The following is a 22,956-nucleotide window of genomic DNA, read 5'->3' as shown; positions in this document are numbered from 1 at the left end:
GACCCAAAAATCCAGGATTTCCTAGGACTGAAATGTGTTGTTTTGAGGGGAATTTTTACATCCCGGGACCAAAACTTTTACTAGAAGCACAGAAGTACATATAAAGGGAAAAAAAGGGAGAAAGGAAATAAAAAGTGAAAGAAAAAACATTATAGAGATCTATCTATATACATATACAGTACATGTGTTATATCTAAAGAATTGTTTGTTTTCTTCTTTTACATACTGTCCAATGGGAGTTCAGCTCTATGATACATTGGTTTAGCATAGTTTATTACTGCAAAATACTTTTTCTAAACTTCTTTAAAGGGAACCTGTCAGCAGGACTGTGCACAGTAACCTACAGACAGTGTCAGATTGGCTCCGTTATACTGATTACAATGAAACCTGGTGATGAAATCCGTCTTGTGGTTGTTGTTGTTTAGCCTTTACTTGTAGGTTTTAGTTAATGAGTTTCTCATGGGGTCTTTATGTGGTGCTCTGCTTACATATTTATGTGTATGGTTTATGACAGGTCACTGCCCCTTATTTTACATACTTTATATCTTATTGTTTAGAGAAAAAAAAACATTCATCATGCAGGCACCGGTGGCAGTAGAATGATTGGATCTATAATCTCCATATATTAATTTAATTTAGTAATATAAATTTGTTGAGGAAAAAAAAATTCTTCCTCAAAATGGCATCAGCCGCTCCTGCGTATTAGCATAATTCAGAACGCCGATAGATGCTACTGCTTAAGCGCCAGAGCCAACACCACTTTGCTAGAGGAAAAATATGTGTCTCCACCAAGATGGCACCAACGGAGCCTGCACAGTAGCATTAATGGATTGCTGATAGATTCATTCCACACTCCAAAGACATACTGATAGGCAGGGGCGTAACTACCGCAGTCGCAGTGGTCACCAGTGCGACCGGGCCCGGCAGGTCAGGGGCCCGGGCCCAGCAGGTCAGAGGCACCCAACACCATGTTGCAGTGCAGGAGATTCCTCCTGCACGGCAACAGTCCGAGGCGTATCTAGGGGGAGGGGGCAGCCGGGGCACGTGAGAGACAGGAAGCAGCTCCAGTCATCATGGTGAGACTGTCAGCTTCTGCTCTGCAGCCCCGGGACAGAAGGTGAGAGAAGGGGGGAGGTGCGGGACAGAGCCGCTTAGTCAGGAGAAGCTGAAGAGCTGCAGTCGATTTACATCAGCCATCCCTGTACCAGAGAGGAGATTGTGAGTTGTGTATATGAGCTGGTATCTCTGGTGTGTGTGTGTGATATCTGTAGTGTGTGTGTGTGTGTGTGAGATATCTGTAGTATGTGTGTGTGTGTGATATCTGTAGTGTGTGTGTGTGTGATATCTGTAGTGTGTGTGTGTGTGTGTGATATCGTAGTGTGTGATGTGTGTGATATCTGTAGTGTGTGTGTGTGTGTGTGTGTGATATCGTAGTGTGTGATGTGTGTGATATCTGTAGTGTGTGTGTGTGTGTGTGTGAGGCAGGGGCATAATTACCACAGTTGCAGCGGTCGCCGTTGCAAGTGGCTCTGGCAGGTCAGGGGCCCGTGTGTCCCCTTGAGCTTGTCTCCCTTGTCCCCTTATGCTTGTGTCCATTGTCCTCATGTGCCAGTCTCCCTTGCCCATTAGTCCCTGTGTGTCCCCATGTGCCTGTCTCCTTTGTCCCCTTGTGCTTGTGTCAGTCTCCCTTGCCCACTAGTCCCTGTGTGTCAGTCTCCCTTTCCCACTTGTCCCTGTGTCCCCTTGTGCCTGTATCCCTTGTCCACTATTCCCCGTGTGCCCCTTGTGTCAGTCTCCCTTGCCCACTAGTCCCCTTGTGTCAGTCTCCCTTGTCCCCTTGTGTCAGTCTCCCTTGCCCACTAGTCCCCTTGTAACCTTCTCCCCTGCCTCCTAGCCCCCCTATGTTACCCTTGTGCCTGTCTCCTCTAGCCCCCTTGTGCCCTCTCCCCTGCCCCCTCGTCACCATTTGCTTGTGTCTTTCTCACTGCCCCTGTATGGAGGGGCTGCATTATACTATGAGGGGGGCTGCGTTGTATTTTATGGGGGTTACATTGAGTTGTATGGCAGGGCTGCAGGGGGGGCCCCATTTGGAAGTTCGCACCGGGGCCCATAACTTTGTAGTTACGCCACTACTGATAGGGAATTTAAATTGTGAGCCCCCATGGGGACAGCCATGTCTGTAAAGCACTGTGGAATTAATGGCGCTTTAAAACGGAGTAAAATGAATAAATGTATTAAAGAATTTAAAACACATATTTCATCATATCAAAATAAAAATTATATATACACGTGTTACAGGGGAATATTGAGCATATCAACTAGGTATTTAAAGGTAGTGGTATAGTAATAATTAAGATCATGTAATTAATAAGGTAATTGGTAAATCATGCAGATAGCCATTAAAATATCAGACATAGTCAAGAAAGTGTTAAGCTCATGTAAATTAAAATGCATGAATATATTTATACATGATTATATAAGTGTATCAAATGAATACCATAGTGAATAAATAGGCAAACCAACCATAGGACACTTGCACCCTGACGCAGGTTTCACACACTGCTCCCTCAGTTGGACCTATACTGTACAGTAACTCTATAAATTAATATAAAATTGACCAAACACAATGCCAGACAACCTTCGTTTTCCTTGAGAGTCAATTTGTTGGCAGAAATGTCAGCTAGTGCCAAATTTCCCTCTTTTCACTGAGATAAACACACAGGCTCACTGGTCTGAATGTGCATTTTTATGGTGATTGGGTACAGCAAAGATAGATATAACTTGGTACCGTGTTAGCCAGTAGATAGAAAAATATTTAGAATTGAGAGTCCTCAGTGGTTGATACTAGGGTTGAGTGACTTTTATTTTTATAGGATCGGGTCGGGTTTCACGAAACCCGACTTTCTCAAAAGTCGGGTCGAGTGAAATCGGCCGATCCTATAAAAAAGTCGGGGTCGGGGTCGGCCGAAACACAAAACCCAATGCAGTGCAATGGGATACTATGGTTCCCAGGGTCTGAAGGAGAGGAAACTCTCCTTCAGGCCCTGAGATCCATATTAATGTGTAAAATAAAGAATCAAAATAAAAAATATTGATATACTCACCCTCGGACGCGCCCTGGTACTAACCGGCAGCCTTCCTTCCTAAGAATGAGGGCGTGAATGACCTGCGGTGACGTCGCAGCTTGTGATTGGTCACGTGAGCGGTCACATGGGCGGTCACACGACCAATCACAAGCCGCGACGTCATCTAAGGTCCTTCACGTGCTCATTCTTAGGAAGGAAGGCTGCCGGTTAGTACCAGGGCGCGTCCGAGGGTGAGTATATCAATATTTTTTATTTTGATTCTTTATTTTACACTTAAATATGGATTCCTATACCGATTCCCGATATCGCAAACATATCGGAACTCGGTATCGGAATTCCGATACCAGATTCAGAAGATCACCGACCTCATGGCCGACCCCTCACAGGGGTCGGGTCGGGTTTCATGAAACCCGACTTTGCCAAAAGTCGTCGACTTCTGAAAATGGCCGGCCCGTTTCGCTCAACCCTAGTTGATACCTTTTGATAGCTAACTGAAAAAATGGTAACAAATTACAAGCTTTCGAGACTACTCAGGTCTCTTGCTTGATGAAGAGAACTGAGTAGTCTTGAAAGCTTGCAATTTGTTGCCATCTTTTCAGTTCGCCATTAAAAGGTATCAACCACCGAGGACTCTCAATTCTAAATATTTTTCTATGGTGATTGGGAGAATTTATTAGGTTGTTTATCTCAGCTCTAAATTGTATTCCTAATATTTAAAACTACATAAAAATGTTGATAAACTCCTTTATATAAAATCAATGTTGTTACGTATTATAATGGCTGCTTTATATTCTTACTGCCTTGCTGAACATTCAAAACTAAAGACTTTAAAATTAAAAAATGTTGATTAACTTAATAAATAAATAGCATTGTGATTATAAGTTATACGTTATAGTTATTATAGTCCACTGCTGCACTCACCGTACTGCAGTCTTCACAGTGGAAATCTCCCCGCAATTCATTGCTGGTCCAAGATAAAGGTGTATTCCCACCTTAGATATAAACATCCAAGTTGAACACCCCTTTAAGTCTATTGATGAGAATTGTAGAATGTGTATTATTTATAACAGACTCTGTCCAGCAATCTGACGTAGAAAAATGGAGGTGGCCATTAGATCAAAATCCTATCCAAATTCCAAGATCATTCCTATGGATTATAATATTTTCAGCCAATAAGATTTTTGTGGGCATCAAGAATTTCCCCCTAATCTAGGCAGTCCAAAGGATAAGATAAGTGAGATTAGGAGTTGTCAGGGATTACCCATATATTGTGCATTCATGTACTGAATCTGGTATTACAACTTTCCTCCATTATTGATACTGTTTATGGAGAAAGCAAATCATTTTTTAAACCCTTTTAAAGAGATAACAGAGCAACCTCTCAGATAAACTGTGAACACTGCAAACAATCAGTGGCCACTGATTGGCTGCAGCACTCACTTCACACCTCTGCCTGATGTTGATATCTGCAGAATGCAGTGTTGACCACTGTGTCACTGGGGTACAGGCCACGAAGGCATTGTGCAGCATTGGACTGGGAGATGAGTATCAATACTTTTTCTCACCTATGTTCACATTTTGCTACATTTTTATGCAATTTAAAATCTCATGCATATGATTGTTTTTTTCCCTGACTGAATTGGAAAACTGCTGCATTTTTGAAAACTGCAGTATGTCACTTCTTTCAGCATTTTTGCTGCGTTTTTGGTGAATAAAACTACATTTATTAGACATGTACTGTAGACAAATGACACATATAATCTGCACCAAAAAATGCTAAAAAACCCCAGCAAAACCTGCTTTTTGTAAGCAGCTTTTTTACTGTCAAGAGAGGAGATTTTGCCTGTACAAAAAGAGCTGCAAAAAAGCAAAGTGTAAATATAGCCTTAAAAAGGGGTTGTCCAGTAGTGAACAAACACTTTAAGGTTTTCCCATAATGCGCAATAATAGACATACATGGACTTTTTTCTTAAACCACCACTCCAGCATTTTTTTTTATTGTAGCGCTGGAATGGTGCTCCTAATCTAAGTTCCCTGCCCCAGTCTGATACCCAGCTGTCGCCGTCTTCACATTTTATCATTGATGCTCCTGCCTGTCTCCAGCAGTTTGTGACCTGCTCAATCGCTCCAGTGTTTGCTGGGCGAGCCGGAGGACACAACTTAATACAAGTCTATTAGAGTCTTGTTCCAGCCTTCGTAGACTTGCATGTAGCTTCTGAATTCCGACCAGTCAAAAGTTGCGGTCACAAGATGAGGTTGTGGGACCAAAGTGGCATCGAAAAAAGGTAAAGATGGCGGCATGTAAGTATAAGACAGGGGCAGGCACCTTAGTTTAGTAACACCGCTCCAGCACTTAAAAAAAACAAACTCTGAAATGGCGCTTTAAACTTTCCTTCACAGATGAAGCTACATGATAAAAGTTGACATTATATCATTATTGTCTGTTTATTACCATCTTAATTTGATGCAATCTGGCAACTTTTATCAATTATTTAAATGCTATTTGATATCATTCTCCAGATAGAACAGTGTTAGGAGTCATTAACCGATCCAATACATGGAAGCCGTTCCACAATCTTCCCCCATCTATTTGTGACCATTTCACATTCCATGAATTCTAACGTAAAGCCTGTGGCTTCCACAGTGTTTGCAGCTAAGATGATGGAAGGGAGAGGCAGCCAAATGTCATATACGCCTCTCATGGATGTGTATAAATGCCTGGGCTTGTAGTAATCATAAACTAACGTGTACAGCTACATAATGAAATTATGCAATTATTGACCACCATTAAAACATATGTACGAGATGGTCCCAAAGCAATTACACAATGATCCAGGCTCAGTCTTTCGTCAGTAAAAATGCATCATATTAGGTGGGTTTTCCTTCCAGATGATCTCAGTCATCAGGATCGCTCCTCTGCTTGGGCACGTCATGAACGTAGCAAACCTTGCCGACACATGGAGCCTATTGATGCCACAGTCTGGGAGGTCTGAGTGTATACACGTTTTGGTAATTTGAAGCATTTTCTCCTTTCATTTCAGGGAGCAGTTTCACCACAGCATCAGTAATCTATGCAGGAAGCAATTCACTCACAAATTCAACAGGATTTAATAGCTCCCAGCAGGTAAATGTTGGGGAAGAAGGGATATTTCATTTGTACACAAAAAGACTTTTTTTTCCCCCCGATTCCCTTTTCTTCTGTGTTCTTACCTTGACTCCGAGGCTGTGACGTTGTCCTTCCAACCTCCGAGTGTTTCTCCATGCTGTGTTATAAATCCGGACTTAATTCCATCGCTGACAGATGTGCTGCAGTAATGGGCTTGTAATGCGATGGAGGGGTACCATGTGTTCGACCACCCTTCAGACATTTGTGTTGCATTTGTATATTAGGTCATGTTAAAAAGATACATTTGTGGCACACTTAAACTCTTTCAAGCCCTGCACTTATCTGTTACCATGTGCAAACAAGCCGGTCAATAAATTCCATGTGGGAAGTATCATCAACATATGTTTGCACTTATATTTGGCAATATTTTCTCTAAAGTAGCAACATGTTTGATTTAGTTACTTGTTTTGGGTTTTAGGAATATCCATCATATCCCAACTTTGGTCAAGGTCAATATGCGCAGTATTACAACAATTCTCCATATCCATCACACTACATGACAAGCAGCAACACAAGTCCCACTATTCCCTCGACTACTGCAACATACCAGCTGCAAGAACCACCATCTGGCATCACCAGTCAAGCAGTAACAGATCCGTCCACAGGTAATTAGCCGCCATTTGTCACTGCGCTGTGGTCATTTTCATCTAAGTTCCTATGAATTTCTGCTATCTCTCTGTGATTGGTTATGTCTGCAAATTTGGTTCTTATATTTTGAGACTTTACTAAGTTTGCATGAATCTGTCATATTTATCTATTCATCTTTAGATGGTTCAATATAAAGAACCAATCTGTGTGAGTCCTAACGAGGGGCTATCTGCTCCTCTATCCTGAGAATCAATATAGTATAGAGTCTTATAGCGCAACTCCACATGCCTCATATTAAAGGGAACTGTCATGTAAAATAACACTGATAACTTGCAGATATTGGGTTAATCTGCAGGTAAATAGAGTTCTGACATTATGTGGTGCTGGCACTGAGAGCCCTGCTGAACTTTATTCTCCCCATCAGTGTCGGCTTCCAGTCATAGAGGCGGTGCCAGTGTGGATTTAGTCACCTCTCTGTGTATAGAGAATGATGGCTGTAACCGCACCCCCGGCACTGACTGACAGCAGACCCTAATGCTGAATTGCTATATACATAGAGCTTGAAAAAGGTTCTGTGAACTGAAACATTGGCCTTTGGGCTGAATAAAGTCTACACTTTTTTTGCTTCTATTTTATCTATCTATCTATCTATCTATCTATCTATCTAAGACAAAAAATTGGAACAGCAAAAATAAAATAATACTTCGGGTGCAAGGCCTCTCAGGCTTGGAATCCCTTCCTTGCTGTTCAATATAAAAATAGAAAAAAGAGGCAGTATTTATTAAAGCACAAAAAGGACTTCATCCCTTTGATGTGGGCTCCGGCGTTGAGCCCACTCTTTCCTGGCACATGTCAGCTGTTTTGAACAGCTGACATGTGCCTCTAACAGCCGGGGGTGGAATCGCTATCCACCCACGGCCGTTACCCCATTAAATGCCTCTGTCAATCTCTGAGAGCGAAATATAACTCACTCTTTCAGGAAGCACACCAGAAATCTCGCCCATCGGTGACCCCGTCACGTGATCATGGCTCATCGATAGGTTGGCATGACAACCAGAGGTCTGCAACAAAGGCTCATTGTAGCCCAAAACATTGCCACACCACCAGGGCTATTAAAGTCTTTTTTGTATCTTGATAAATACTGGAGAGCTGCCTCTTTTTTCTATTTTTCTATGCATTCCGCTCACACCCGACGTACGCCGTTTCGCTGCTCGCTTCTTTTTTAAAAATGATGGCTATTTTGCATAAAATCATTTTCCAGTTATGGAGCAATTGATTCTTTGTGGTTTGAGGACACATGCTGAATGCTAAACTCCTATGTGGATTATATTAAGTATTCACCAATGCAAAGCCTTTAGCATGGACTGCACCTAGGTGCAGTATTACCATTGGATTCCCAGGAGATATTATCAGCAGTGTTTGTATTTCCTTCCTTTTGAATCTGGCCCCCCACCTCCACTGAATTCCCCCTTCATATTACCTTTTTATTTTCCATTTTACCTGCATTCTTTATTTTGGCTGTAGAGTTTCCCACCTTTTTGGAGGTTTTTTTTATCTTGTTTTTATTTTTTTTTTATATGTTGTTTATTCAATAAAAATAATTATTTTACTTCTAATTGAATGGGGCACTCCCCAACCAATTTAGATAGTTTAGCTTTTAGCATGGCCTGTACTTAACATTCTTTATTTGATATTTTTGTCCACTTAGGCTCTAAGCAGTGATTTGAGGATAGGCATGCACTTTTTAGGGTACTGTCACACAGTCACACTTTGATCGCTACGACGGTACGTTTCGTGACGTTCTAGCGATATCGTTACGATATCGCAGTGTCTGACACGCAGCAGCGATCAGGGACCCTGCTGAGAATCGTACGTCGTAGCAGATCGTTTGGAACTTTCTTTCGTCGCTTGATCACCCGCTGACATCGCTGGATCGTTGTGTGTGACAGCGATCCAGCGATGTGTTCGCTTGTAACCAGGGTAAACATCGGGTAACTAAGCGCAGGGCCGCGCTTAGTAACCCGATGTTTACCCTGGTTACCAGCGTAAACTTAAAAAAAACAAACAGTACATACTTACATTCCGGTGTCTGTCCTCCGGCGTCTCAGCTTCTCTGCACTGTGAGCGCCGGCCGGAAAGCGAGCACAGCGGTGACGTCTGACGTCACCGCTGTGCTTTCCGGCTATGGTGCTTACACAGTGCAGAGAAGCTGAGACGCCGGGGACAGACACCGGAATGTGAGTATGTACTGTTTGTTTTTTTTAAGTTTACGCTGGTAACCAGGGTAAACATCGGGTTACTAAGCGCGGCCCTGCGCTTAGTAACCCAATGTTTACCCTGGTTACCCGGGGACTTCGGCATTGCTCCAGCGCCGTGATTGCAACGTGTGACCGCAGTCTACGACGCTGGAGCGATAATCATACGACGCTGCGACGTCACGGATCGTGCCGTCGTAGCGATCAAAATTGCACTGTGTGACAGTACCCTTAGCATTAACCTTCCATAGTTGGTTCCCTTTCTGTAGATACTGGTATAGAGTCCAGGTGCTGTACTAGGCACATTGACCTTCGCCTAACTAAAGATGGCACTATTGGCGACTGAGCGCGCACTGAGCGTGGAAAGACATCGGCTCTTGTAGACACATAACTGAGGCCCCTCTGCCCCATAAGGGACTTGCAGATATGCTCAGGCATCATCTGTGGGGGCAGTAAATGCTGATTATATCCTGATTTATGCTTAAATAGGGATTGACCTATGTGTGATTAACACCTCAGTGACCGGGCCAAATTTTTCAAATATGACGTGTCATTTTATGGGGCAATAACTCTGGAATGTTTCAACATTTCCCAGTTTTGTGTTTATTTATAAAAATATCAGAAGTTTGACAAAAATATCTAATTTTCAAAAGATTGCAATTTTCAAACTTTGAATGATTATCTCTCCCTTTAATCCAGATAGTCACACTACACAAAATAGTTAATAAATAACATTTCCATCATGCCTGCTTTACATCAGCCTCAACTGTAAAGTGTTCTGTTATTCTGTTAGAATGCTAAAAATGTTAAAAATGTAGCTTACAGACTCTAAGGCCGTTATTTGACCATGAATTGTCTTGACAAACATCAGAACCACAAAGTCATGATCTCAGGGTGCCAATGGGGTTAAAAAGGGAGCCCCCAAACTCTGTTAACCAACTAGATGCTGTAGTCACTATTCACAACAGCATCTAAGGGGTAAAACGGCCATGGTCGTTGTCAACACTGATTGTGACTGGTTCAGCAGGGTGTCAGCTGTGGTGTACAGCCGACAGCTGCTGCATTTTCACCCATTGAGAAAAGCTATTCACTTATATCTCAGGTCAGTTTTAAGTCGTATTGGTGGTCAGTGGTCACTAAGGGTTAATACGTCATATGGCATTCATTTTGTGAGAAATATGTAGTGGTGCTATAAATGTATGACATGCGGTTTTCTATACTTTTTTCTATATCAGTCATTTAAATACTGTCCCATGATTGTTTAAAGGTTGAAGCTGTAAGAATTGGTCACAAATAGTGTTGAGCGATACCGTCCGATACTTGAAAGTATCGGTATCGGAAAGTATGAGCCGATACCGGCAAAGTATCGGATCTAATCCGATACCGATACCCGATACCAATACAAGTCAATGGGACTCAAGTATCGGATGGTATTCCTGATGGTTCCCAGGGTCTGAAGGAGAGGAAACTCTCCTTCAGGCCCTGGGATCCATATTAATGTGTAAAATAAAGAATTAAAATAAAAAATATTGCTATACTCACCTCTCCGACGCAGCCTGGACCTCACCGAGGGAACCGGCAGCGTTGTTTGCTTAAAATGCGCGCGTTTACTGCCTCCCACGACGTCACGGCTTCTGATTGGTCGCGTGCCGCCCATGTGGCCGCGACGCGACCAATCACAGCAAGCCGTGACGTAATTTTGAGGTCCTGGAAGCTTAATTCTAGGCATTCAGAATTTTAAAATTACGTTCCGGCTTGTGATTGGTCGAGTCGCGGTCACATGGGCGACGCGACCAATCACAAGCCGTGACGTCACGGGAGGCAGGACACGCGCGCATTTTAAAATTACGTCACGGCTTGTGATTGGTTGCGTGCCGCCCATGTGGCCGCGACGCGACCAATCACAGCAAGCCGTGACGTAATTTCAGGTCCTGAATGCAGAAATAGGCATTCAAAATTACGTCACGGCTTGCTGTGATTGGTCGCGTCGCGGCCACATGGGCGGCACGCGACCAATCAGAAGCCGTGACGTCGCGGGAGGCAGGAAAAGCGCGCATTTTAAGCAAACAACGCTGCCGGTTCCCTCGGTGAGGTCCAGGCTGCGTCGGAGAGGTGAGTATAGCAATATTTTTTATTTTAATTCTTTATTTTACACATTAATGTTGTATTTTACACATTAATGTTGTTTCGATACCGATACCCGATACCACAAAAGTATCGGATCTCGGTATCGGAATTCCGATACCCGCAAGTATCGGACGATACCCGATACTTGCGGTATCGGAATGCTCAACACTAGTCACAAACTAGATCTGGACATGAGAAAGGTCCTAGCACGTCGTATGGAAACATTGCTGCACATTAGATACATAGACAGATGGGATCTTTGCACAATCTTTGGAAAGCTGAGTCTGTTACAAATTTGTTTATTGAGATCATTGGGTTGTGGCTGATGGGATTGCACCCACCTTGCACATGAGACTAGTGCTGCTTTAATTCTCTTTCTTTCCATCTTCCTTCCTTTCTTTCTATCTTTCTTTCTCTCTCTCCCATCCTTTCTTTCTCTTTCTTTCTTTCTTTCTTTCTTTCTTTCTTTCTTTCTTTCTTTCTTTCTTTCTTTCTTTCTTTCTTTCTTTCTCTCTCTCCCATCCTGCCTTTCTTTCCTTCTTTCTTTCACTATCTCCCTTCCTGTCTTTCTTTCTCTCCCATCCTGCCTTTCTTTCCTTCTTTCTTTCTCTCACTATCTCCCTTCCTGTCTTTCTTTCTCTCCCATCCTGTCTTTCTTTCTCTTTATTTTTTTTCTGCTTCTTTCTCTGTTTTTCTCTCTTTCTCATCCTATCTTTCTTTCTTTGTTTCTTTCTTTCGCTTTCTCCCATCATGTCTTTCTTTCTTTCTTCTCTATCACTGTTTCTCTTTTTGTTTCTCTTTTTTGTTCTTTATTTTTCTCTCTCATTCTTTCATTCTCTTTCTTTTTTTCTCTATCTCTCTTTCTCTTTCTGTTTCTCTCTTTATCTCTCTTTTGTTCTTTATTTCTCTCTCTGTTTCATTCTTTCTTCTGGATCATGACATCTGTGTTCTCAGTGCATATGAAAGGGTTTTCCCATGAAACAACGTTATCACCTATCCACAGGATAAGCTATACCTTAGATTGCTGTAGGTTCACCTTTTGGAACAGAATATGGTGTCTCAGCAGTTAGGGTACTCACACAAAAGCTGGTTTAACCAACAGCACTCAGATATCCATGGTGCACGCTCCACAGTCCATGAATCCAACTGGACCAATACTCACAAAGCCAATGAAGAAAGGAGCAGCATCCATGTCCAGGTGAAAAAATTCAAGATTCTTTATTCTGCCATTACAAACATGCAACGTTTCGGCTGGAAATCAGCCTTTTTTTGCTTGAAAAAGGCTGATTTCCAGCCGAAACGTTGCATGTTTGTAATGGCAGAATAAAGAATCTTGAATTTTTTCACCTGGACATGGATGCTGCTCCTTTCTTCATTGGCTTTAGCAGTTAGGGTACTGTCACACAGTGGCACTTTGGTCGCTACGACGGTACGATCCGTGACGTTCCAGCGATATCCATATGATATCGCTGTGTCTGACACGCAGCAGCGATCAGGGACCCCGCTGAGAATCGTACGTCATAGCAGATCGTTTGGAACTTTATTTCGTCGCTGGATCTCCCGCTGTCATCGCTGGATCGGTGTGTGTGACACCGATCCAGCGATGCGTTCGCTTGTAACCAGGGTAAACATCGGGTTACTAAGCGCAGGACCGCGCTTAGTAACCCGATGTTTACCCTGGTTACCATCGTAAATGTAAAAAAAACAAACACTACATACTCACATTCCGGTGTCCGTCAGGTCCCTCGCCGTCTGCTTCCCGCACTGACTGTGAGTGCCGGCCAGAAAGCAGGGCACAGCGGTGACGTCACCGCTGTGCTCTGCTTTTACTTTACGGCCGGCACTCACAGTCAGTGCGGGAAGCAGACGGCGAGGGACCTGACGGACACCGGAATGTGAGTATGTACTGTTTGGTTTTTTTTACATTTACGATGGTAACCAGGGTAAACATCGGGTTACTAAGTGCGGCCCTGCCTTAGTAACCCGATGTTTACCCTGGTTACCCAGGGACTTCGGCATCGTTGGTCGCTGGAGAGCTGTCTGTGTGACAGCTCCCCAGCGACCACACAACGACTTACCAACGATCACGGCCAGGTCGTATCGCTGGTCGTGATCGTTGGTAAATCGTTTAGTGTAACGGTACCCTTAGACATGTGAATAGGTAATACCTTCTTTATACTGAAATACTCCTGTAAATTGGTTCCAGCTCTGAAAACTGTGAGAATATTTTAATGTTTCTTCAAACCATATTCTCATCTGATTGTGTTCTCAGGTGTCTCAGTAAACCTGTCCATGATTTCAGCTATTTTTGTAATGTTCCTAGTCTTGTGCTCCTTCTTTTCCCTTTTCTAAAGGTCACTGTTTCTTCCATAGAGCTGTTTTTTGTATATGATGTATCTAAAATAGCAAAACCCAGAATAGTGCTGTTCCACTGGCTAAAAGTATCAAACTATTTCAAAAATATGTTATAAAATGGATCATCTCATCATTTTCCTAGCGATATTTTGAGTGGTAAGGGTTGTTAGATGCCTTATCTCGGTGTGATCATGTATGCAAACTATTATTAGTGCCGGAGGTTGACTGTGGGTTGGCGTCTATTAGGAGAACATTCAGGCATTGCTTAGAGACTGTACGTGCTTCTCAGGCTTTTGGTCTCTTACAAAAATACTGCTTGAGATTCCAGTCCTTAGTGAAAAAGGAAAGGGTCTATCTGATGGTGAATTTGCTTTGCAGGTATACTATGTGAATAATATGTGTTGGTGCTCAGCAGGGATCTGTGTTCATTCTACTTGTAAATGTGAACACAGCTGCAGTGCTGCTATTAAGATACAAGTGCGCTGGGTTTTGGTGCCCAGATTGGCCGTTTTATCAGGAAACAGAGCTTGTAAAAGGAGGTTAACACCCGGCTTCAAGTCACGGGGAACAGCTGAGTTGGTCCTGGTTTTAAGTTCCCGACACCATGCTGGCTGCCACTTGTAACTGTGCTATCCCTTATAGCAGGGAGTCTTAAAAGCTGGCTTAGCTCTTTTCTGAGGAGCTGGTGGTAAGTATATTATACTCGATGTGATTCCAAACACAGCAGGGGAGAAACTAAGTCTTTGTTCGCTCGTTTAGGTGATGGTAGGTGTTTGAAAGCTCTCTCTCCTAGTAAAAGTGACCACGTGTAGGACAGGCCGGTTTTCTCTTTTTTTGCAGGCACTTTTTATTTGTTCCATGACACGCAGAAGAAGGCTATTGTTTTATGTGATAAAGCCTTCTAACTAAAGTGCAGTATATAATAATATAGTAATAGGAAAAATGTAGATAATAGTGACATCTGCTACAAATTTCCACTAGTTCCGATATAAAACTATAGTGATCAAATAAAATTCGGACCCCTGTTCAATGTTTATAACATTTTTGATCAAATGCTAGTGGCTCGGTTACAATTTTATCCACCGATTGGTGAACCTCAGATATTTGTTTTAGTCTAGCAATGTTGTGTTTCATACAAAGCAAATAACGTTCTTGTGTGTGATGATAGGGCTGCCTTCATTTTTATAGATGCGCAATATACGATCTCAATAATCAAATTCAGTAATTACGCCTCAGGGCAGAGACAGACTGCCGTATTTCTCGCGCAAGAATCGCATCGTAAACCTCGTACTGGCTGTCGCCTCTCCTGACCTGAGCTTGACAGCTGCATAGTAATCCATCACGCTGTCTTGCTTAGGTCAGGAGGGGTGCCGGCCAGTCCATGCAGTGCAATGCAATTCTCGCATGAGAAATACGGCCGTCGGTCTCTGCCCTTAGAGTCTGCTGTTCATTAAAATGATTCCTCTCAAAATAAATTCAGATTTTAGATGAAAATAGGAAATTTGGAGAAGAGTTAAAACACTTTAGTTATAACTAATGTAAGCCATCATTAAAGGGAACTTGTCAGCTGATACATGCTTCCCAAACCGTGGCCAGTATGTATTAGACACTTAGTGTATGATCACAGCCAGAGAGAAACATACTTTTAATAGCCGCGGGGGACTGAGCTACGCAGGTGACTAGTCATGAATACAACCAAAAAAAGATTATCAAATGGTCAAATTTCCAAAAAGATATATAAACTTTATTAGCAAAACATTAAAATTACATCACACCAAATTGGGACAGAAGGTAACCATGGAACAATACATGCGCTCTGTGTGATACATAAGTGACTGACGTCATCACCCGACAAAGCAGCAGAACTACGTGATATATATACACATGTTTAGTATGAGTCCTTTATATGGACCACTACCAGTTATGGTAACCGCATAGTTTCATAGCTAATACCCAGTCTGCCAATATCCTGCAGCTACCAGCTGGTGCAAAATAAAAAAATCACATCCACATATCAAACTATTACTATCCAGCAAGGACCGGATAAACCGGTTAACTGTATTACCTGCTGTTATAGAGAAATGGGAGTACAGCTGCAGTCCGGGTAGATGCGTCCGCCCCAAAGCGCGTTTCGGACCTTTTTCCTTTTTCAACATAGTTCTGCTGCTTTGTCGGGTGATGACGTCGGTCACTTATGTATCACACAGAGCGGATGTATTGTTCCATGGTTACCTTCTGTCCCAATTTGGTGTGATGTAATTTTAATGTTTTGCTAATAAAGTTTATATATCTTTTTGGAAATTTGACCATTTGATCATCTTTTTTTGGTTGTATTCTTGTATAGTTTATGATGATGGGTCTGGTAGTCCTAACAGACACATGATATGGGTTAATATTTGGCAGGTAATTTGGATCATGTGTCTGTGTCATTTTTGCTTTTTAAGGTGACTAGTCATGCAGGCAGGTACACCGCTACTTCTCTCCGCCCACTGACAGAGACTGGCACTTTCGGTCATGGAGAAGCCACTATAGACCCGCCTGTATGACTAGTCACCTACACCTTGGTACCCGGCGGCTAATTAAAGTACATTTTTTCTGAAATGCCGCAGCATCTCAGAGACAAACATACATGGCTGTGATCGTACAGCCAGTGGCTAATACATGCTTCCCATGTATCAGCTCTCCTAACTAGTGATGAGCGAGTATACTCGTTGCTCGGGTGTCCTCCGAGTATTTGTGACTGCTCGGAGATTTAGTTTCCTTGCTGCAGCTGCATGATTTGCGGCTACTAGACAGCTTGATTACATGTACTCAGGCTGGCTAGCAGCTGTAAATCATGCAGTGGCGTCAACAAATACTAAATCTCCGAGCAGTCACAAATACTCGGAGGACACCCAAGCGTGCTCGGGAAAACGAGTATATTCGCCCATCACTATTCCTAACCCATATATACAGCAGGTTTTCGTTATGTAATCTGACTGCAGCATGAGGTATGGGACAGAGACCCTGATTCCAGTGATGTATCTCTTAGTTTAATGGCACTTGTGCCAGAATAACAGTATTCTCTGCTGAAAATCTAGCAGAGCTTTCAATTTTAAAGGGTTGGTCTGAAACTAAATTTTGTTTTATTTCTAAATTTCTATCTAGTTCATTTCATAATCTATTATTTTCTAATAATAAATCAAGTTTAATTGAAAATTCTAACTCCTTTATATTTTGTTACTACTACCTTTAAGATGATGCTTCATTTGAGAATCCCATTACAGTAGCCTCTGCCGCCCACTAAAATGAAGTGCCCTCATTGATGCCTGTCTCAGGTGCTGAGCTAGTCCCTGCTTTACTGAGCATGCATCGGTTGTCAATTCCGATGGATGCTCAGCAGGATCTTGTTACTGTGCTTTGTTATTTTCAATGCACAGTGGCAATGCACTCTCTCACCAGCTCTGATCAGAAGGGATGAGCCAGCAACAGAGTGCACTGTCATTGTGCATTGTAAGGAGAAAAAGAGCGAACAGACACCAGTGCCGTCCCCGCAAATGACGTCAATCAAAATTGATTGATTCATCAGCCAAGACCACCCTCTTTCATTGTTCCATAATTTTATTCTGATGCTCACTGCCCAAATTGGCCATTGTCAAAGTCATTTAGATCCTTACATGTACTCATTTTTCTTTTTTTCAAAACATCAACTTCAAGAAGTGACTATTTACATGCTCCTTGATATATGTTACTCTTGACAGATGTCACTTCTACTAGATAATCAATGTTATTAAAGGGAACCTGTCACCCCGTTTTTTCAGTATGAGATAAAAATACCGTTAAATAGGGCCTGAGCTGTGCTTTACAATAGTGTATTTTTTGTCCCCTGATTCCCCACCTATGCTGCCGAAATACCTTACAAAAGTCGCCGTTTTCGCCTGTCAATCATGGTGGTCTGGTCAAAAGGGCGTGGTGAAATGGCTGTTTCTCCCCCACCTCTTGCTTATCTTCCCGGCGTTGGCGTAGTGTTTTGCGCATGCGCAACAGCCGAATGCACTGCGCAACGGCAAAAAAAGTGCGCGATCTGTGTTATTCAGAGGGTTATTGGTGGGGGCGGCCATCTTTCTGAGGCCGCGCGTGCGCAGATGGAGTGCTCTGCTTCCCGGGGCTCCAGGAAAATGGCCGCGGGATGCCGCGCGTGCGCAGATGGAGATCGCGGCGGCCATTTTCCTGAAGCCCCAGGAAGCAGAGCACTCCATCTGCGCACGTGCGGCCTCAGGAAGATGGCCACCCCCACTGATAACCCTCTGAATAACACAGATCACGCACTTTTTTTGCCGTTGCGCAGTGCATTCGGCTGTTGCGCATGCGCAAAACACTACGCCAACGCCGGGAAGATAAGCAAGAGGTGGGGGAGAAACAGCCATTTCACCACGCCCTTTTGACCAGACCAGCGTGATTGACAGGCGAAAACGGTGACTTTTGTAAGGTATTTCGGCAGCATAGGTGGGGAATCAGGGGACAAAAAATACACTATTGTAAAGCACAGCTCAGGCCCTATTTAACGGTATTTTTATCTCATACTGAAAAAACGGGGTGACAGGTTCCCTTTAACTCCCCTTGTCAAAGAAAAACTTTAAATGGTTTCCCAGGCGCGCAAATGATTAAACATTGCAAAACCCATGGAAAATGAAGAAACTTCATAATTTATCATACTTGCTGTTAACATTCTGCTTGATTGTTGGTTCTGAGTAGTCACATGTGGTGATGCGTCCTGCAGCTCTTTACTTCCTGATCCTATTCATTCAAGCACAGAGTACAAAAATGTCCTGTCTGTGCTTCAAATGAAATGTAGCTTGACATTCCTGCTCAGCAGGAGGAAAGACTCAGTCAGCAGCTCTCACAGCAGTGTCCTCTGAACAGTGATGTCATAGGAGGCATGGCTCATAGCAAGGGAGGGAGAAAAGAAGCCACACAGGCTGCACAGAGAACAAGTGATCCTATCAATTTGTGACTATAGCCAGCGATGATGGTGCTGGGCATACCAGAGTGCTATATAACATCAAAATAAATGTATAATTTGCAGACTACTCCAATCATCATCTTCATATCTGCATTTATACAACATTTTACTGTTCGGCGTATTTGTCCAATGTTTTAGGGCTTCTCTGTCTCTATTGTTGAGCTGTGAGACAGATTCTCACTATCCTAAAATCATCCGAAAATTGCTGCTGCATTCCCAACTCAGGCTTTTATGAAAGTCATCCTTATTGGCTGAGATATAGTATGTGATGTGAAGCTGGAAGACATTAGCGGTAATCTCACACAGTTGTACTTGAGGTCATGTCAGCCTTCTCTAAGTGATGCAATCTTCTGTAATGTGTAAAAAGGCAGTATGCAAATTGCCTCTTCTGAGAAAAAGAGGACTTAAACTCTACAGCGCCACCTATTGGAAGTAGCGATCCTACAAGTCACAATCAACCCTTTAACGAGTCATACAATATGACTTAGGATAAAAGCCAAATCAGTATCTCAATTCGCAGACACGGTGTTTCGGGCTGTTGGCCCTCGTCAGTGCGAAGCATGAGAACTGATTTGGCTAGGTGAGAGGCTCTGGACATGGGGTCTAAGGGGTATCGTTTCTCCTTATGGAGAGTGACATACCATCTCTGGCTTGTCAAGGTAAGGAGGCTTATTTGCCGTACAATGCTCCTCTGGGAATTTAAATATGCAAATTGCCTCTTCTGAGAAAAAGAGGACTTAAACTCTACAGCGCCACCTATTGGAAGTAGCGATCCTACAAGTCACAATCAACCCTTTAACGAGTCGTACAATATGACTTAGGATAAAAGCCAAATCAGTATCTCAATTCGCAGACACGGTGTTTCGGGCTGTTGGCCCTCGTCAGTGCGAAGCATGAGAACTGATTTGGCTAGGTGAGAGGCTCTGGACATGGGGTCTAAGGGGTATCGTTTCTCCTTATGGAGAGTGACATACCATCTCTGGCTTGTCAAGGTAAGGAGGCTTATTTGCCGTACAATGCTCCTCTGGGAATTTAAATATGCAAATTGCCTCTTCTGAGAAAAAGAGGACTTAAACTCTACAGCGCCACCTATTGGAAGTAGCGATCCTACAAGTCACAATCAACCCTTTAACGAGTCGTACAATATGACTTAGGATAAAAGCCAAATCAGTATCTCAATTCGCAGACACGGTGTTTCGGGCTGTTGGCCCTCGTCAGTGCGAAGCATGAGAACTGATTTGGCTAGGTGAGAGGCTCTGGACATGGGGTCTAAGGGGTATCGTTTCTCCTTATGGAGAGTGACATACCATCTCTGGCTTGTCAAGGTAAGGAGGCTTATTTGCCGTACAATGCTCCTCTGGGAATTTAAATATGCAAATTGCCTCTTCTGAGAAAAAGAGGACTTAAACTCTACAGCGCCACCTATTGGAAGTAGCGATCCTACAAGTCACAATCAACCCTTTAACGAGTCGTACAATATGACTTAGGATAAAAGCCAAATCAGTATCTCAATTCGCAGACACGGTGTTTCGGGCTGTTGGCCCTCGTCAGTGCGAAGCATGAGAACTGATTTGGCTAGGTGAGAGGCTCTGGACATGGGGTCTAAGGAGTATCGTTTCTCCTTATGGAGAGTGACATACCATCTCTGGCTTGTCAAGGTAAGGAGGCTTATTTGCCGTACAATGCTCCTCTGGGAATTTAAATATGCAAATTGCCTCTTCTGAGAAAAAGAGGACTTAAACTCTACAGCGCCACCTATTGGAAGTAGCGATCCTACAAGTCACAATCAACCCTTTAACGAGTCGTACAATATGACTTAGGATAAAAGCCAAATCAGTATCTCAATTCGCAGACACGGTGTTTCGGGCTGTTGGCCCTCGTCAGTGCGAAGCATGAGAACTGATTTGGCTAGGTGAGAGGCTCTGGACATGGGGTCTAAGGGGTATCGTTTCTCCTTATGGAGAGTGACATACCATCTCTGGCTTGTCAAGGTAAGGAGGCTTATTTGCCGTACAATGCTCCTCTGGGAATTTAAATATGCAAATTGCCTCTTCTGAGAAAAAGAGGACTTAAACTCTACAGCGCCACCTATTGGAAGTAGCGATCCTACAAGTCACAATCAACCCTTTAACGAGTCGTACAATATGACTTAGGATAAAAGCCAAATCAGTATCTCAATTCGCAGACACGGTGTTTCGGGCTGTTGGCCCTCGTCAGTGCGAAGCATGAGAACTGATTTGGCTAGGTGAGAGGCTCTGGACATGGGGTCTAAGGGGTATCGTTTCTCCTTATGGAGAGTGACATACCATCTCTGGCTTGTCAAGGTAAGGAGGCTTATTTGCCGTACAATGCTCCTCTGGGAATTTAAATATGCAAATTGCCTCTTCTGAGAAAAAGAGGACTTAAACTCTACAGCGCCACCTATTGGAAGTAGCGATCCTACAAGTCACAATCAACCCTTTAACGAGTCGTACAATATGACTTAGGATAAAAGCCAAATCAGTATCTCAATTCGCAGACACGGTGTTTCGGGCTGTTGGCCCTCGTCAGTGCGAAGCATGAGAACTGATTTGGTAGGCATTTTTTGTCAATTGGCATAGATTGAAATGAAAGTAGTATGAAATCACCAAATTTCATAAAATTTTACTCAAATTTGATTCAAATTGAATTAATTTGATCATCCCTATAATTTAGGTTCTCTTTTTTTTCTTGAAAGCAAATAGTTAAGTAATCTTTGGGTAATATCTATGGAATATCTGACATAACTGTTTAAAGGAGCTCTACGGGAATAGAAAAAACCTAAAAGAGATATTATTATAAATAAAATTCCTAAATACATTTAGTTAGCAAATTGAAATGACCTCCACCTTATTGCACTGGTAGAACCATGTCCAAGGATGTAAGAACTGATGCCTGTGAGCATGTGCAGTAGGAAGCTTCGGTGCTGTGACCTGGAGATACTTATATTGTTATTCAGGAAGACAGGGCATACAAAAGTGTGAGCGACCTCTTCTTACCTCAGCACTCTTGGTATTTCAAGTATTGGATCATATAGACAAAGTGGATAGTAGGGTGAGCAGCCTCTTCTTATCTCAGCACCTTTGGTATCGCCCTCGCCAGTATTAGATCAGACAGACAGGGTGGACAGCTGTGTGAGCAGCCTCTTCTTACCTCAGCACCTCTGGTATCTCCAGTATTAGATCAGACAGACAGGGTGGATAGCAGTGTGAGCAGCCTCTTCTTATCTCAGCACCTTTGGTATCGCCAGTATTAGATCAGACAGACAGGGTGGACAGCTGTGTGAGCAGCCTCTTCTTACCTCAGCACCTCTGGTATCTCCAGTATTAGATCAGACAGACAGGGTGGATAGCAGTGTGAGCAGCCTCTTCTTACCTCAGCACCTCTGGTATCTCCAGTATTAGATCAGACAGACAGGGTGGACAGCTGTGTGAGCAGCCTCTTCTTACCTCAGCACCTCTGGTATCTCCAGTATTAGATCAGACAGACAGGGTGGATAGCAGTGTGAGCAGCCTCTTCTTACCTCAGCACCTTGGTATCTCCAGTAGTAGATCAGACAGACAGGGTGGACAGCAGTGTGAGCAGCCTCTTCTTACCTCAGCACCCCTGGTATCTCCAGTATTAGAACAGACAGACAGGGCAGACAGCAGTGTGAGCAGCCTCTTATTACCTCAGCACATCGGGTATTCCCAATAATATTAGTGGAGCACATCCACAACATATAAAGGTAGGCAGAGCTTCCTTCTGCACATGTTCACAAATTCATGTTCTAACATTCTAGGAATGGTTTCTCTCAGGTTTCTATAGTGATGACCTCCCTAGACAAAACTATTGTGATTTGCTAATTAACTGTATTTTGGAACTTATAATGAAATGTCCTTTAGTTATATATATTTTTTTATATTCATGCAAAACCCCTTTAAGGATTGAATCAGTTTTTTGTGATTTTTTCATTTACTTAGGCTGTATTATTCAACATCTGATATTTTTCTAGAGAATAATTTTTGGCATTATTTCCTAGCTTTTCCTTCTAATTATTCTCTTTTTGCATTATTTGCAAATATATCTATCACCACAGTTTTGTTAGGTGTCATATATTTGATCTCTGATTTTAATTTTCAGCTCCAGAATATTTGTTGAATCTCTCCATGTTTGGTTTATTTTTTGAATAAGGGTAATAAACATGGACAGCACCTGTCAGTTGTTCACCTATGAGTTTAATCTAATAAAAAAACAAATATGACAGAAATATGTAGCATTTGTTGGTGTGATATACAGCGTTTATAAAGGGCCCATAAGTATGGCTTTGTCATGAATTTTTCTAAAGACCTGCAGTCATTTTTTGCAATTGAAGCAAAC

At 42.8% G+C, this 22,956-nt stretch overlaps 1 protein-coding gene across 2 annotated transcripts in view; it reads left to right on the top strand.

Annotated features, from left to right (window-relative positions):
• EYA1 (EYA transcriptional coactivator and phosphatase 1) overlaps positions 1-22,956 on the top strand; it is a 171,796-nt gene that overhangs the window by 47,555 nt on the left and 101,285 nt on the right. For both annotated transcript variants that reach the window (XM_077270648.1, XM_077270646.1), the window contains exons 8-9: positions 6,128-6,210; positions 6,671-6,857. In XM_077270648.1, coding sequence (XP_077126763.1) covers positions 6,128-6,210; positions 6,671-6,857 — 270 coding nt within the window. The remainder of the gene's footprint in view (positions 1-6,127; positions 6,211-6,670; positions 6,858-22,956) is intronic.

Source organism: Ranitomeya variabilis, chromosome 6, assembly GCF_051348905.1.
Source record: "Ranitomeya variabilis isolate aRanVar5 chromosome 6, aRanVar5.hap1, whole genome shotgun sequence".
Classification (NCBI taxonomy): Eukaryota; Metazoa; Chordata; class Amphibia; order Anura; family Dendrobatidae; genus Ranitomeya; species Ranitomeya variabilis.
Note: the sequence above shows the minus strand (reverse complement) of the source record. Positions and strands in the feature narration are given on the sequence as shown.